Source organism: Lissotriton helveticus, chromosome 4_1, assembly GCF_964261635.1.
Source record: "Lissotriton helveticus chromosome 4_1, aLisHel1.1, whole genome shotgun sequence".
Lineage (NCBI taxonomy): Eukaryota > Metazoa > Chordata > Amphibia > Caudata > Salamandridae > Lissotriton > Lissotriton helveticus.
Window position 1 is genome coordinate 96,945,095 of NC_136063.1, and position 16,390 is coordinate 96,961,484.

General features: G+C 48.1%; 1 protein-coding gene across 1 annotated transcript in view; it reads right to left on the reverse strand.

Annotated features, from left to right (window-relative positions):
• LOC144828390 (GTPase IMAP family member 4-like) overlaps positions 1-16,390 on the reverse strand; it is an 87,827-nt gene that overhangs the window by 26,270 nt on the left and 45,167 nt on the right. Inside the window, exon 2 of the mRNA XM_078686506.1 lies at positions 4,474-4,532. Coding sequence (XP_078542632.1) covers positions 4,474-4,522 — 49 coding nt within the window. The 5' untranslated portion in view covers positions 4,523-4,532. The remainder of the gene's footprint in view (positions 1-4,473; positions 4,533-16,390) is intronic.

Genomic DNA, 16,390 nt, shown 5'->3' on the forward strand with positions numbered 1-16,390 from the left:
AAGGGAACTAATGGCAGTGGTGGGTCACCGAGTGGAACTAGAACCCAAAGAAATATTCTTGGGTGATGGAAGGCTGGGAGGGCGCGACGAGTTCCAAGATCCAATTGGGAATTGGTTTCCTGGTAGCTAAACATGATACTGTATTATAGTGGGAAAGTAGAAACTCCCCATCACTGGCAGGATGGTGGTAGGGCCTGGACATCTGTGCATCAGCAGAAAAATCAGTTTAGAATTCATGTGGAATGTGCAAAAACAACAGAGAATTTAGGGTCCTTCGCAAAGAGCAATGGGTCTCAATAAGCAAGATTGGGGAGCATGCTCTTAAATAACTGGAACTGTTGGGCCTCAGACTGTGATTCAATCAATCAATCAATCAGAGTACTTGTAAAGCGCGCTACTTACCCGCGAGGGTCTCAAGGCGCTGAGGGGAGGGGGTGCAGCTACTGCTCGAAGAGCCAGGTCTTGAGGAGTCTTCTGAAGGCGAGTAGGTCTTGGATCTACCATAGGTGGGCAGGGAGGGTGTTCCAGATCTTGGCAGCGAGGTAGGAGAAGGTTCTGCTGCCAGAGGTTGTTCGTTGGATGCGGAGGACAGCGGCGAGGGCGAAGCTGGCGGAGCTGAGCTGGCGGGTAGGGGTGTAGAAGCTGAGTCTGCTGTTCAGGTAGGCTGGTCTGGTGTTGTGAAGTGCTTTGTGTGTGTGGGTGAGGAGCTTGAAGGTGATCCTTTTGTCGACGGGGAGCCAGTGTAGGTCTCTCAGGGGGGGGGGGGGTGTGGCTGCGGCGGGGGCGTTGACGATCAGTCGGGCGGAGGCGTTTTGGATGCGTTTTAGTCATCGTAGGTGTTTGGCTGGGATTCCTGCATAGAGTGTGTTGCCGTAGTCCAGTCTGCTGCTGACGAGGGCCTGTATCACCCTTCTTCTTGTTTCAGTCGGGATCCACTTGTAGATCCTGCGGAGCATGCGGAGGGTATTGTAGCAGGAGGAGGAGGCGGTGTTGACCTGTTTAGCCATGGAGAGGGAGGAGTCGAGGATGAATTCTTGGTTGCCTGCACGGTCGGTGGGTGTCGGTGCTGTTCCCAGTGTGGTCGGCCACCAGGAGTCGTCCCAGGCTGAGGAGGTGGGTCCGAGGATGAGTAACTCCGTCTTGTCCGAGTTCAGCTTCAGACGGCTGTTCTTCATCCAGTCGGCGACGACCTTCATTCCCTCGTGGAGGTTGATTTTAGCGGTGTGCGGGTCCTTGGTGAGGATGAGCTGGGTGTCGTCGGCGTAGGAGATGATGTTGAGGTCATGTTGGCGGGCCACTTGTGCGAGGGGGGCCATGTAGACGTTGAACAGCGTTGGCTGAGGGATGAGCCCTGGGGGACGCTGCAGATGATGTTGGTGGCCTCGGATCGGAAGGGCGGGAGGCGGACGCTCTGGGTTCTGCTGGAGAGGAAGGACGTGGTCCAGTCATGGGCCTTCTCTTGCATTCCGGCTTCTAGGAGGCGTGTCTTTCGAGTGCAATGGCAGACCGTGTCGAAGGCGGCTGACAGGTCCAGGAGGATGTGGGCTGATGTTTCTCCATTGTCTAGTTGGCACCTGATGTTGTCTGTGACGGCAATGAGGGCTGTCTCGGTGCTGTGGTTTCGTCTGAACCCGGACTGGGATGGGTCTAAGATGTTGTTGTCTTCCAGGTGGCGGGCCAGTTGCATGTTGACGATTTTCTCGATGACCTTCCCCGGCGAACAGGAGCAGGGAGATGGGCCGGAAGTTCTTGAGGTCCTTGGGGTCCGCCTTGGGCTTCTTGAGGAGGGCGTTGATTTGGGCGTGTTTCCAGCTTTCCGGGAATGTCGCTGTTTCGAAGGAGATGTTGATGACCTTCCGTAGTTGGGGTGCGATGGCAGCGTCTGCTTTGTTGAATACGTGGTGTGGGCACGGGTCTGACGGAGATCCTGAGTGGATGGAGTTCATGACCTTGCATGTCTCGTCGTCATTGACGTTGGACCAGGAGGTCAGGCGGTTGGTGCTGGTGGTGTTCACAGGGGAGGTGGGGTCTGGTGTAGTCGGGGCGGTCATGGTGTTGAAGTTGTCATGGATGTCAGCGATCTTGCGGTGGAAGAAGATGGTTAGTGAGTTGCACAGTTCTTGTGAGGGCGGTATGTCGTTGACATTGGCGCTGGGGTTGGAGAGTTCCTTTACGATGCTGAAGAGCTCTTTGCTGTCGTGTGCGTTGTTATCCAGGTGGTCTTTGAAGGAGGATCTCTTGGCTATTCTGATGAGGTGGTGATGTCTCCGAGTGGCGTCCTTGTGGGCTGCGTGGTTGTCCGGAGTGCGTTCGCGGAGCCATATCTTTTCCAGTTTCCGGCAGGCGCGTTTGGAGGCCTGCAGCTCGTCGGTGAACAGGTGGCTCTCTTGCTGGCGTGGTTGTTGGAGGGTTTCTTGAGTGGGGCGAGGGTGTTGGCGCAGTCGTCGATCCACTGTCTGAGGTTGCGGGCTGCGGCGTCTGGGTTAGTGGGGTCAGTGGGTGGGTTCTGGGCGAGGGTGGTGATCAGCTGGTCTTCGGTGACTTTGCTTCAGCAGCGGCGAGGCAGCTGTTGGGTGCGGTGGTGCGTGGTTGGTTTGTTGAAGGTGAAATGGATGCAGAGGTGGTTGGTCCAGTGGAGTTCGGTGGTGTGGTCGAAGGTGACGTGGGTGCCTGTGGAGAAGATGGGGTCCAGTGTGTGACCAGTGGCGTGGGTGGGTGTGGTGATGAGTTGTCTGAGGCCGAGGTTGGCGAGGTTGTTGATCAGGGTGGCGGAGTTGGCGTTGTTGTTGTTTTCAAGGTGGAAATTTAGGTCCCCGAGGAGGATGTAGTCCGTGGAGGCGAGTGCGTGGGTGCTGGCGAGGTCGGCGATGGAGTCGCTGAATTGAGCTCGGGGTCCGGGTGATTGCAGGGTGGAGGGGAATGAGAGAATAATGGAACCTAGTTTTTGGAATCCTGCATGTAATGTCATATTGATCTCTTCCTGCTTACTGTATATGCGAAACACTGTATTGTTTAAAAAAATTACAAATGAGTTATTAAAAAATTAATTCAACATTTAGACTGATACTGCTTTGAAAATGTATTTATATGTGAATGCTACACATGCAGCCTGAGCTACACTTTTTATCTCCACACCAACCTCCAAGAGGAGTTACTAGGCATTTCATTGAGCTTGCAATGGTGTCTGGGTTCTGCTTTTCCAAGGACATCAGGAACACTTCTTAGGATTGCCCATCTGCCTTTGAGTTCTACAGGTCCCAGAGAACTGGCGTGACAATTACCCAGCTGGCACTAGTAGGCACTGTTAAGAGTCAACACTGCAGTCTGTGTAGGACTTTGACGTTAGTAGGAATTGTTTCAGTAGCTGGAACTGGTGAAGTGTAAATAACTCTCATGTAAAGGGCAGTGTGCAAAGCTGACACTGAGGCCCAGTGTTTGGAGCAGATACTGGTGGGCAGTGGGAGCAGCTGGCACTGACAGTAAGCATGTAAGGCCCACACTAAATTTCAGTATGAACAACTGGCACTGATGAGCAGTGCGAGAAGCGCAGTTCTGGTGTGCAGAATACATAGATGGCAGTGTTTAGGTGATAGGAGCACATTCCGGTCAAAAGTGAGAGGAGCAGGCACCAGTGGTGCAGTGCTAGGGCAGATCATTGTTCACTAGTGGAGGAGCCAGCACTAGTGGGCACAGGTAGGAGATGCTGGTGGGCAGTTTGATGAGCTGGTACTCCTATGCAGTTCTGGGAGCAGATACTGTTGGGTAGTGGGAGTAACAGGCAAAGTTGGGCAGAATAAGGATCACATACCAGTTGGCAGTGTGAAAAACAGATGCCAGTGAGGAGTGTGAGGAGAAACACAGGAGGGCCATATGGTAAAAAGGGGTTTTCAACATAAGAAAGGAGGATCAAAGACCTGCACGTGGATAGCATTAGAGGAACATATTCCTTGCACCATGATGACACACTAATGAAGCTAAATATAAGAAGTGGAGCCTTGGGTAAAGCATAATTAAACTAACTTTACACTCACCAAGGCATTTGAACTATAGGATATGTTGGAGGAGAATGAATGGTATTTGTAGTTGGTTCTTTCCCGGCTGAAAAAATGCGGTAGCAAAGTCTCAATCTTTTTCTGTGCCTTGATTTGCTTGGAACAGATCCCTGCACCTTACTCACGCTGATGTACACTGCAGCATCTGTGCAAACCAATGATGGATGTCTTCTCTGGAGCACAAATAATCAGTACAGTTTGTCATCTGCCTACCTGGGCCCACACTCTTATATGATCAATGCAATAGTTTCCACCAAGTGCCCCTCAAGTATTCCTACCCCAAATGTACTGCATCATGGACTCTAATTGCCTAGTTTGTGTTTACACTCTTTACTGCTTACACTAAACACCCTGGTGCTTGAAAGAAACATTCTCTCCTTGTCTTCCCTCCATACCCACGGCGTTGTTGTGTTGTACTTACGAGCATTCGCCGGTACATCACGTGTTTCCTGGGTAGCAGATTTGGACATGGCAGGATGTCTGTAGTGAGAAAGCAGAAGGACAGACTCAACCACTGATGTATAAAGCATCTGATTATGTTTAAAATACAAATATGGTCAATTACAGCTTCTTTCACCAGCTGTTCTCTATAATTAATGACACCCAAGTAACATTTTCTAGTTATTTTATGGATAAGAAATAGGTTTGTTTATCCCAGCATATATAAATTGCAACAATTACAAGAATGCAGATCTGCAACATAAGACCAAGGAGGAGTAGAGCACTGTGGAAAAACAATATAGGACCCACAACTCTACACTAGGCGGACCAGCCATGTGAAGCAGCCAACATGGCCAACCAGCCCCAAACAGGATCCCAGATCTGACCCAGCCATTTCCTTAGATAGTCATTCTCAATTAGCACCATCTCCAGCCTGCTCGTATGTAAGAACTCATGCCACCTGATCCACGGATCGGGTGGCTCACTGGCAAGCCAGAATCGTGCTAAAACCAGCCTCGCTAATGTAATAGATAAGAAGTATACACTCACTAGATAGGGGGTAATAGCCAGAGAATGCCACAGCATAAGCTTTGGATCTATAGAGACCATCATATTGGATATACCAACTAATTTACCAAAATGCCAACACAGGCGTTGAGAAGAACAAGATGCAAAAACATGAACCGCATTAGCTCCCGCCATTTCCCAACAGAAGTACTGGTCATCAGGCTGTAGCTTCACGATAAAAAGATAATAGGATGTATAATATCAATTATTAATACATTTAAGGTGATGTACCGTGATGCGAGATACGTTCAGAACTGAATAAGACTTTGCACTGCTACGCCGGAGATTGGCCTCAGTAACTTCCGTGCTAAGCCAGGAACTCCACTTAGTAGCCTTCTACTGGAACAAGTCATCGACTTGATTATGTAAAGCCATATACATCGAATTGCAAATCAACCCACTATTTCTCTTAAATTTTGTTTTTCTAATAAAATCCAAGCATGAATTATTGGTACACTTCAAATCCTCTTCCTTAAGGCTGAAGATAAAATGCTGCAACTGTAAATATCTGACCAGGAAACAGATGGAAGGGAAGCCTGCTGCTGTAGGCTACCAAATGCGGAAAAGACATAACTATCAAAAAAACTGTCCTACAGTCAGGAGATTGACCCCTTCCCTTATCTTCCTGGTACCATTATGGACACCATTAGCGAAGTTAAGATTATAACCCAAGTAAGTGAGCAGATTAATCGGAGTGATACCCGGAAATAATCTCTTAAAAGAACATTGTAAGAAGTCGGCTCTGTAAATACTATACAAAAGTAAGGTATAGTGTGCACAGAGTCTAGTGGATCCTCAAAGACTTACAGAGGTTAAAGTAGATAACACCTACTCTCTATTTAGCGCGGAGACGCACTGTCCTAGTGTATTCAGGCGCTTAATAAATGTTTTTAATATTATTATTATTTGTGGTAGTGTGGGCCAGCAGTAAGGCTTTTTCAGAGGGTAGTGTTAAGCATTTATTGTACACACTCAGGCAAGAAATGATTTCACACACTCAAAAACTGAACTCTGACCACTTGTTTTGGATAAAAATATTTCTGAATGCAGCTGAATGTAGATACATGTAGCTCAAACGTTCAGAAACAGTTGAAATTCCTTTTCAGTTACTTTGCAATTGCGTTGTAATTACTTTTTCTACTCAGTGTGATATGCCTAGATATCACACTGGGACATTTCCTAAATTAAAGGTGAGTAAGTATATTTTTGTAAACACAGTTTCTCAAGTTCCCATACAATTTCCAACTCCATACAGACCTTTTTTCACAGAAAAGCAGCCAATGCAATCATATGGGAGGAAATGAAGTTATCAGTTTAAAGGTAAGTACTTGATTGTGGGAGTTGGGTTTCTGGGGTTAGAACCAGGGTTCCCCCAGGGTTAAGGATGTACTCAAAGAACACTCTCAGTGGCACTAAGGAGGCCGGCTGCAGAGTGCTGAGTCCCAATGTTATCCAATTGGGGAACATGGCCTCCTGGTTGGTGGCTGCTCCTGTGCACGCCACCTGGATGTGGGAGAAAAGCTCCTAGGCTTTAGCTCAGGGCACAGAAGGGTTCCAAGATAGCACACAAAAGGCACCCACTGCGGCCCGGGTGCAGGGTGCTGGATCGACGTTGGGAGCCCTGTTGATTTCAATAGGTAGCTCTGGTCATAACAAACACTGCAGGCTCGGGCATGAAGATCTTCTAGAGGTGACCACCAGTTGGAGAAGTAAGTTGGGATCTCGTGGGATGCTGGGACGTCCTTGGTAGGGCCCCCAAGGTTTGGGGCGTCAGGTGCAGGGGTGTCTTTTGGCATCTGGTTTTCCTTACTGGCCCGGTCGCGGTCGCGGGTATCCTCCTGAAAGGGGCTGCAGATGTCGTTGGGAGACTTGAGGTAGGTCAAGGATCACCAGATCCTAGGTTATGATCGCAAGGGACACCTCTTGGTTGTGTTGGGCCACTCGAACTTAGGCAGTGGGCATCAGGTGCAGAGTGGTGCAGACTCACAGATTTGGCCGGAGCCAGAAACTGTTGTTGAACCAACCCGGTGCTCACACGAGACAAAATCTTGTTAGGGAAGGAAAGGCAGATCCTCTGTGTTCTGGGGGGCTGCTGGCTGCAGGACACACTGGGATACCGCTGGAGCAGGTCGCCGTTGTGACAGGCTGGTAGGGCTAGGCCAAGTAGGTTGGTGTTCTCTGCTTCTTCCTTCAGCATGGCTCTACGGTTCTTCTTCTTCTTTCTTCTCATCTGAGGAGTCAAGGTTTGAAGTTGCCCCTTATAACTAAATTTAGGGGCGTTTCCGGTAGGTAGAGTTTGGGACCAATGGGTCTCTTCCTTGGGGTGGATACACCCCATATTATGGCACCCTCCAGTGGGAGGGGGGCATAAGCCTCACTCTGGTTGGCTTGGTCCCCCATCTTCAAGATGGCAGGGACTGAGAGTTGTGCTTCGCCTCGCCTCCCCACCCGAGGGGTAGGGTTGGCAAAGGTGGCCACACCTCTCCTCCTATCTTGGTTTTTCTGCCTATTCTCCCACCCAAAGTGGGGGTTAGAACTGGTGGGGGCCAGTTGCTGGGAGCAGCAAATGGCTGGGAGCTTTGGAGCGTCCCTTTCATGGACCCTACCCATCCTGGGGACGAGGATTGGCACCTCTGTCCAGGATGTTCTTTATTTCAGGACCTTGAGAGTGGCAGGCTCTCGACCCAGGGGTCCAGACACTTGTCTAGGGGTGAACAAAGAAAAACCAAAGGTGGTGATGGACGGAGCGTTGACAATACAAACACTCACCCCCAGTCAACTGATCTGGGTTTAATCCATCACCGTTCTTTAGCTCACTCCGCAACCCCAGTTCAGACATGGCCATATGCAAATCAGTCTGACCCTGTGCCTCATGGGAACAGTCCAGCCCGAATTGCCAAGCCATGTCTTCCCTGGACCGGAATCAAGCTTCCCAGGACCGGTTTCTGGCATTACAGCCGTCTTCAGCCGGGCTTGCTTGACTCCAGTGGCAAAGTGAGCAAGGGACGAGTCGGTGATGGATTAAAGAACGGTGATGGATTAAACCCAGATCAGTTGACTGGGGGTGAGTGTTTGTATGGTCAACGCTTCGTCCATCAGACGTGAGTCCCTTGCTCACTTTGCCACTGGAGTCAAGCAAGCCCGGCTGAAGACGGCTGTAATGCCAGAAACCGGTCCTGGGAAGCTTGATTCCGGTCCAGGGAAGACATAGCTTGGCAGTTCGGGCTGGACTGTTCCCATGAGGCACAGGGTCAGACTGATTTGCATCTGGCCATGTCTGAACTGGGGTGGCGGAGTGAGCTAAAGAACGGTGATGGATTAAACCCAGATCAGTTCACTGGGGGTGAGTGTTTGTATTGTCAACGCTCCGTCCATCATCACCTTTGGTTTTACTTGTCTAGGGGTGGCAACTGGCGAACAGCCAGTCAGCCAGGACACTAGATTCAGGTATTTTTTCAGGGGGCATCTCTAAAATACCCTCTGAGTGCATTTTGAATTAAATTCCACACTTGCATCAGTGTGGGTTTAATGTGCTGAGTAGTTTGATATCAAACTTCCCTGTTTTCAGTAAAGCCATTATAGTGCTGTGGAGTTCGTAATGACAAACTTCCAGACCATATACTTTTTATGGCTTTACTACACTTACACAATGTCTAAGAATGGACTTAGACAATGTAGGGGTACAGGGCGCATGTACCTGTACCCTCACCATGTCCTGTCATGTCATGTCAAAGGTTCTTATATAGCGCCTTATCACCGCAAGGTCTCAAGGCGCTTGCTTTGGGAACCCGTCCTGGCTTTTCCCTGTGAGATAACCCGTACTGGGCATCCCCAAGGTGAAAGCCAGGCATCCCGCCACGGGGGGGCTGTAGTGGAGATTAAGCAAGCTATTGCCCAGAGTTGCAGAGTGTGAACCCGTGATTCTAGTAGGCACCGAAGCGAGAATTATCGAGTCCGTGGACATTTGGGCTCAAGCCCCTGCCACGTCGGGAATTGAACCCTGGTCCCGGGTCTGACCTCTGCTTCACGGTCTGCCTCCTCTAACCAGTGAGCCACACTTCTCCTAGTGGCATGGTGCACCCAGCTAGCGGGGTGGCTGACCTATGCCCCAAGCAGTTAGTTGTAGGCATGGTACTCAGGGATGTGTGCCATGTCGACTATTCACTTTGTTCTGTACCAAAACACGCAGCCTGCAATGGCAGTGTGTGTGTGCGTGTGTGTGCCAGGGTACAGGGCCTCTAAGCGTAGCACATTATGTGCTGCAGGCCTTAGAGGCCTTCCCTGGTCACAGGACCCTTAGTACCCATTGTACCTTTTACTAGGGACTTACATGTGGCCAGAGAGTTGCCAATTGGGTGTGTGACAGTTGCATTGAAACCCTGAGCTGAGAGCTAATACTATAAATTCTACAAAGAGCTGAACTGCAGCTTCATGAAAGGGTTTAAATGCTTTTGTATTTGACTTGTGAGGGACATCTAGTAACGACTAGTGGAACTGCAGCTTGATTCAATGCTATTGCATTTGACTCGTGAGGGAGACCTAGTAACGACGAGTTGAACTGCAGCTCTTTGTAGAATTATTTTGATGTAGGATACTATAATATTCACTGCCCACTGCTAATCTAATCCCATAATGCTTTGCGGAGCCTTTTGTTAGGATTGTATTTTTGCCCATAATAACTGTGCTTCGGGTGATCCTAAGAGGATGGGACCACCACTGAATCATTCAGCATGATATGCTCTTTGTGTTCAAGGCATCTGCTTGGTCTTCCCCTTAGGTTAGGAGAGACCCCAAAATCATCACCTCTCTCATTGCCTAATAATTTTCAAATTCAAAGTTCACTTTTGTGACTTGGTTATATGCTTTTTAACATGTAAAGTTGCTTCATCAATGCATTTGTGGGTGCAGTTTAGAAGCTGACTCTGCTACGTGATTGAGCACATTTTTTTTCTCTGACCACGTGTTTCTCATGGAATGCGTAAGAATGCATAGTTAACAAATCTCCGCAAACTCGTTCATTGCCCAGGTTTACTGAGGATCTGATCAAGTTGCTCCAAAAGGCAAAAGTCAAAAAGATTTTACTTGCACATCCCTTTAGACTGTTCCCCAAGCAGACTCCTGAGGCGTGAGCCGGGAGCTTACTTAGTGATTTATTCATATAATTTGTGTATTGTTGCCATTGTTTTTACCGCATTGTTGATGCCAGAATTTTTACATGCACTTACCAATCGTGCCGCTTTTTAAATTCTTTTGTTGCTGCTTTCAGGGGGAAAATACTTTGGAGGAAAGTATGGGAAGGGTCTGCTGAATCGGGCGGGGGCTTGGACAGCTGGTTGGGGTTCCCCGGGGTGGCTGGAGTGTTTCTGCCATCTTGGGAGGAATCGTAGGGTTAGCGGGCCAGTTGTTGCAGCCTCGCTTGCCTGATTACTATAAATGTGGACACAGGCGCGCCTAAGGCAAGCCCGTCTGCGCCCGTCCCCGCCCAGCCGTCGCTTGTCGCCAGGACCCCTGCATCTTTTTCTAGAGACTTGCTCAAATATTTACGAGAGGAGCTTCTGGGTATGGCTTCTAAGTGCCTTTCTCCACCCTGGGCCTTTCAGGAGACTATTTTCCAGTGCGAACTTTGTGCTTTTAAGCTGGATTCAGTGGATTCAGTGGAGCAGTCTTCTTGTCTACCTAACTCCACGGAATACAGGTTCCTCAGCTTGAACTGCCGTTCTTTGGCGAAACACCATGCCAAGGTGTTTGATCTTTTAACGGATGAGTCCCCTGATGCTCTTTTCCGTACAGAAACATGGCTTACCCAGGACTCAGTGGCGGAGCTGTGGCTAGCCCTCCCACAAGGTTATGTGTTAAAAAGTATTAATAGAGAGGGGGGGGCGGTATCGCAGTGGTGGCCAAGGAAGCCTATACTGTTAGCCTGGGCTAGGAGAAGATAGCGGGCTGTGAAAGTGCTTTGTTTAAAATTAGTCTCAGTTGTAATTTTACAATGTCTGGTCTTTTAATTTGTAGACCCCCGGGCCCTCAGGTCTGTTTAGAGAAGATCTATTGAGTAAAATTGGACAATTGGCCAGTAAGGCGGCAAACTTTACCATGTTAGGGGATCTCAACCTTCACCTTAAGAATGGGGGGAAGGTAGAGATCGCCAGTTTTTTGGCGGACTTAGAAGCCTTCCAGTTGTCGCAACATGTTCTTGAGGGTACACATGTGGCTGGCCACTTGTTAGACCCCATTTTTTCAAACATCTGTTTTTTAAAAACATTCCCCCCGGTTCCTCAGGCTTGGACAGATCATTCATTGTCTACATTCTCTCTGCAGTTGCAGGGTAGAGTGGATGTGTTCCGCCCAGCCATAGTGAATAAACGGCCTTGGCATAAGTTGGACTGTGATGTGTTAGCTACCTGGCTAGCGGAGCATAGACCTCAATTTCTGGCAGATATTAAGGGGGTGAATTTGTGTTTCCAAGAATGGTTGATGGCCTGGTTGGATAGTTGTATTCCGGCCAAATGGGGTGGAAAAGGACGCGGGCCGTCTAACCCATGGTTCAATGACTCGCTAACTCGGGCAAAGAAGGGTTGCAAGCAGCTGGAGCGTGCTTGGCGCCGTTCTTATGATGCCTCTGCAAAATTAGAATATCGAGAGGCAGTTAAGGAACATCACAAGCTCATTCGGAGAGCTCGGGCGGAGTTTGTAGCCAATAAGATTTTGGCCAGTTTTAACCCCGCAAAGACCATTTTCTCCCTGCTCAAAAATATGAAGAGTGCGGGCACTTCTAGTGCCTGTCCTATAGCCTCCAACCGCCAGTGTGAGGTATTAGCGTAGCACTTTGTGAATAAAGTTGAGCAGATTTATAGTGGCCTCTCTAAGGCGGCAATTCCTATTGAGAAAGTGGTGCCTGGAGGGGTAGACATTATGGAGGGCAATTGTTTATCATCTTTTTCTTTGCCGACGCCCCTGGAATTTGAGGTCCTGTGCCATAAAATCAAGTCAGTCTCCCCAGCTGACCCCATGTCATTTGCCCACTTTCGCCAGTTCCATTCATCGATCACTCCTGTGGGCCTAGAATTGGCCAATTTGTCTTTGAGGTTAGCCTCTGTTCCCAGGGTGTGGAAGCATGCTAAAGTCATTCCTTTGATAAAAAACCCTTCTCTTGATCTGGAAGATCCTGGCAATTATCGCCCTATTTCCCAGCTGCCTTTTTTGGCTAAGCTGGTGGAAGCGCATGTGAACTCCATTCTAATTTATTGAAAAGCATAACATCTTTGATTCATTTCAGCATGGTTTTCGTCCACGCCATAGCACCGAATCAGCGCTATTGGCAGTAACGGAATCCATCCCGAGTAGGCTGGATGTAGGAGATTCTGCGGCCTTGGTCCTGTTGGACCTAAGCGCCGCGTTTGATACGGTGTCTAATGCGATTCTTCTCGAACGCCTCCGGGAAGTTGGGATTAGGGGTGGGGCCTTGGATTTGATTCGGTCCTTTTTAGAGGAGTGGTCCTTCCAGGTCTTAGTACCACCTTTCCATTCCCAGGAATATGCCCTGTGCAAGGGAGTACCACAGGGTTCTATCTTAGGCCCGCTTTTGTTCAACCTTTATGTGAGACCCTTGGCGGAAGTGGCAAAAGGTAGAGGGCTGTCCTTGGTGTTGTATGCAGACTGTTGTGTCAACTTGAAGAAGTTCAAGGAGGATTTGTTGGCCATCTCAGATTGGATGATGGCAAACTGTTTACAGTTAAATGCCAGTAAATCTGAGATTTTACTGTTTGGTAAGGACGGGAGCTATGATCTGAGCAGTGGTGGCCAGACCACCTCAAACCCGCCCCGCCACCCAAGGAGGATGTGAAGAACCTGGGATTGTGGTTCGACAACGGATTAATATTTGAGAAGCAGACAAAAGCTGTTGCCGCTGTCTGTTTCGGGCTCTTGCGAGGGTTGAGACCCCTGCTTCTTTTTTTCTCTCTAGTGCGTCAGACTATTGTGCAGGCGTCCATTCTCTCCAGGCTTGATTATGGTAACTCTCTATACCTAGGCGCTAACAATGCCAGCATTAAGCTCCTACAGAGGGTACAGAATGCGGCAGCGTGTCTTCTGGTGGCCTTACCTAGATCTTGCTCGGGGGCGCATGTGCTCCCCAAGCTTCATTGGCTGCCTGTTGATGCCCTATGTGCCTGGTCGTGCATTGAGATCTGCCGACCTTGCTCTTGTTTGTGTTCCTCGAGTTCGGAGAGCGAGGGCAGGGGGCCACTCTTTTCACCTTTTAGCGGCTAAACTCTGGAACTCTCTCCCAGCTCACATTAGAGGTATTCCTAATCTCTTGGTGTTCTGTAAGACCATAAAAACCTGGTTGTTCCCATTGTCTGATGTTTAATCACTAGGTTGGTCTCTCTTGCTTCTGTTTTTGGTTTCTGGTTGTGCTGGGACGCCTCGTTGCTGAGGCAGCCATGCGCATTACAAGTCTTAAATAAATAAATAAATCTGTCTTCCCTTGTTGTGCGTTTGGCGTTCTGGGTCTTGGCCTAGGAGCAACAGCTCATGTCACTGGATCTATGGGTCGTTCTTTTACTCTGCTGTGATGCCCCTCCCACCCCAGAGAATCGCACTGCCACAGGACACTTTACTCCTAGGAGAGTGGTCTGTGTCAGCATGGTCATGTTACTCAAGAAGGAAAACTCTGCCATAGCTGCCAAGGTTTCAGATTGCTATACGTGATATTTTCAGAATTTCAGTGTTACTGAGTGACATTTAAGGACTATGATTGACGCTTTCTCAGGAGCAATGAAGACGAGGGAAACACATAAATATCCGAAATTACAATCATTTGAGCAATGAAAAACGCTAAGCCGCATGAAAACAAGCCATCCACCCACAGTAGTGTAGTTCCTATATTCCCAATAGGCTCAGCGCATTGGAATAATATATCCTATAGATTAGACGTAGGACTGAGGTCGACTAGGTCTCTATCGATTATATTAAACTTAATTGTGAGTGCCAGCTAGCTCAGAGGTCACTAGAAACTTTCTCGAATTCACAAGAAGGGATTCGTTTCTGACAAACCCATAAACACGACGACTTTGTTTCCCCAAGAATAAAACGTATCTTCAGAGTCGTGGAAACAATAGATAGATATTTTACTTAGTCAATCGTGCATACTTCGTTTCATCAGAGGTGCAGAGAAAATAGAGAGACGGGCATTTCTCAATAAAAAATAATTTATTGAAAAGTCTTTTTTCTCATGCAAAATAAATGAACTGCTACAATCGTAATGCAGGCTAAAAATTATAATGCGTACAGCAAGAACAATATTATAAAATAATACTGTAAGAGCATTGTATGGTTTCTAAACCATAGATAACATAAATACACAAGATACATAAATAACAATGGCTAAAAGTACTCAACTGGTGTTTCTAAAATACGCCTACCCCAATGTACCTAACCTAAGTCTAATATGAGGGAAGAAGTAAGTGTGGTATAGAATAGGTTTAGTTTCTTTGCCAAGAATCTTATCCAAGATTTCTCTTAGGGTCTAATCAGCTCCATACCTTAGTTTAGAATGAAGGAGGTCTGGTATCTCTGTCTTGGACTCGATTTCCCAACACCCTGCAAGGGAGCTTGGAAATACTGGAGCTGGATTCTCAGCGAGAGAAAGGACAGCTTCTCGATCAGTGCATCAGCTGGAGGGTCGGCTTCCTTCGGCACTTGCTGTAGCGAGCTGGGTCAGGCAAGTAGATAGTCGAACTGCTCCGAACCACCGTGTCTTGCTAGAGCAAGTGAAGGCATATTTATACCTTGAAGGTGCACAGTTTGACGTAAAGTCGGGCATAATAACGTCAGTAAAGAACCACAAGGGAATTGTAGTTCTTTGTAAACTCCATGAGTTCTTGGACAAATCAATATTCAAGCAAGGGGATGTCCCTGACTGCTTAAGCCGATTTCCCAAGAAATCGTTGTGACTTTTTGGTACGGGTGGAAGTAGCCATGCCTGTATTTGGACTGCATGGGCTATGTCTAAATATGGGTATGATTTCTATGCCTTTATTAGGGCAATGTGAATTGTACCTATATAAGGTCATGAATCGGGAAATTTCACTCGGAGCCTAAAACACCATACAACACCACAATGCAGTTTTCGTACTGCGTTCCCAGCACAATACCTTTTATTTGTGCAGGATCATTGTCAGCCAGAGTCGTCTCTCCACCATGTCCCTTAGCTGATTGGGCCCTTACCAGTGTTTAATTTGAGCTGCTGCTTTCCGGTGCTAAGCACCAGCACTTATTTAACAGGGCTGGGGCTATTGAATATATATCCCCGTGATGGGCCAAGTAATTATTAAAAACAAATATACCTACCTGTCCTCTCCTCCTCCTTCTGCTCAGATGAATGTCTGCCTCGAATCTCTTCAGAGGAAGGCCCACCCAGCTCCAGGCATGATGACTGCATCACGTTACTGATGTCAGTAGTTCACGCCTGCCATTCATATAGCACGTCGTTGGAATCGGTTACTTATTACAGAGGAGGGAGGGCTGATGGGTGAGCTGGGGTGAGGCACTCAGGCAGGCTGGGTGACACGACCTGGAAATATCATGTCTCAGTGAGACAACAAACTTAACATGACATCCAAGGAGGAATTAAGGAGCGTGTAGCCGCTATTTTAACAGCTCGCACGATGCACGCTCCGAACTGAATATAGCCGAAGTAGAAGCAGGCCAGAAATGATTAATTTTGACTTGTCTTTTGCATCCTTGTTCTCGCGGCCTGGGCCCACTGTGAGAGCCCGATGTGCAACGGTTGGGTCGTGATCTTGTTTGAATGTGGCGAATGATAGCATCAAAAATACACATAACTCCTTCTTAGGAGTTGTTATATCCTGGCTTTAATGTTATTCATGCAATCTCTTGCTCTGCCAGTGGAATGTTCATCCAATGACGTGTTTCAGAATGTAGGGAGCAAGAGATGTGAGTTGAGAAGGGCTGAGCAGCATGCTGACTGCTCCTGGTGGGGTCTTGTATTGGATTTAACCTGATGACCTGTAACTAACTACAAATAAACATCTAAAGATCCTCTACACGTCCGGACCCAGTTACTAAAATTTTTGGCGACGATCTTCAACAGAACCTACATCTTTCACCTCTTCAAACTTCAATCAAAATCAACTACAGACTTAACAGTAACTTAAGCTAAGTTTCTACCTTCAACTGGCATCCTTGACCCCACGAGTGACCTCCCACCGTTCGCCCTCAACGCAAAGTGCCAGTTCCAGTCTACGCAGCACAGTCTGTTCAACTTAAAAAGTTGTTCATCTTCTAAAGGCTGTCTACTCTCCTGAGTG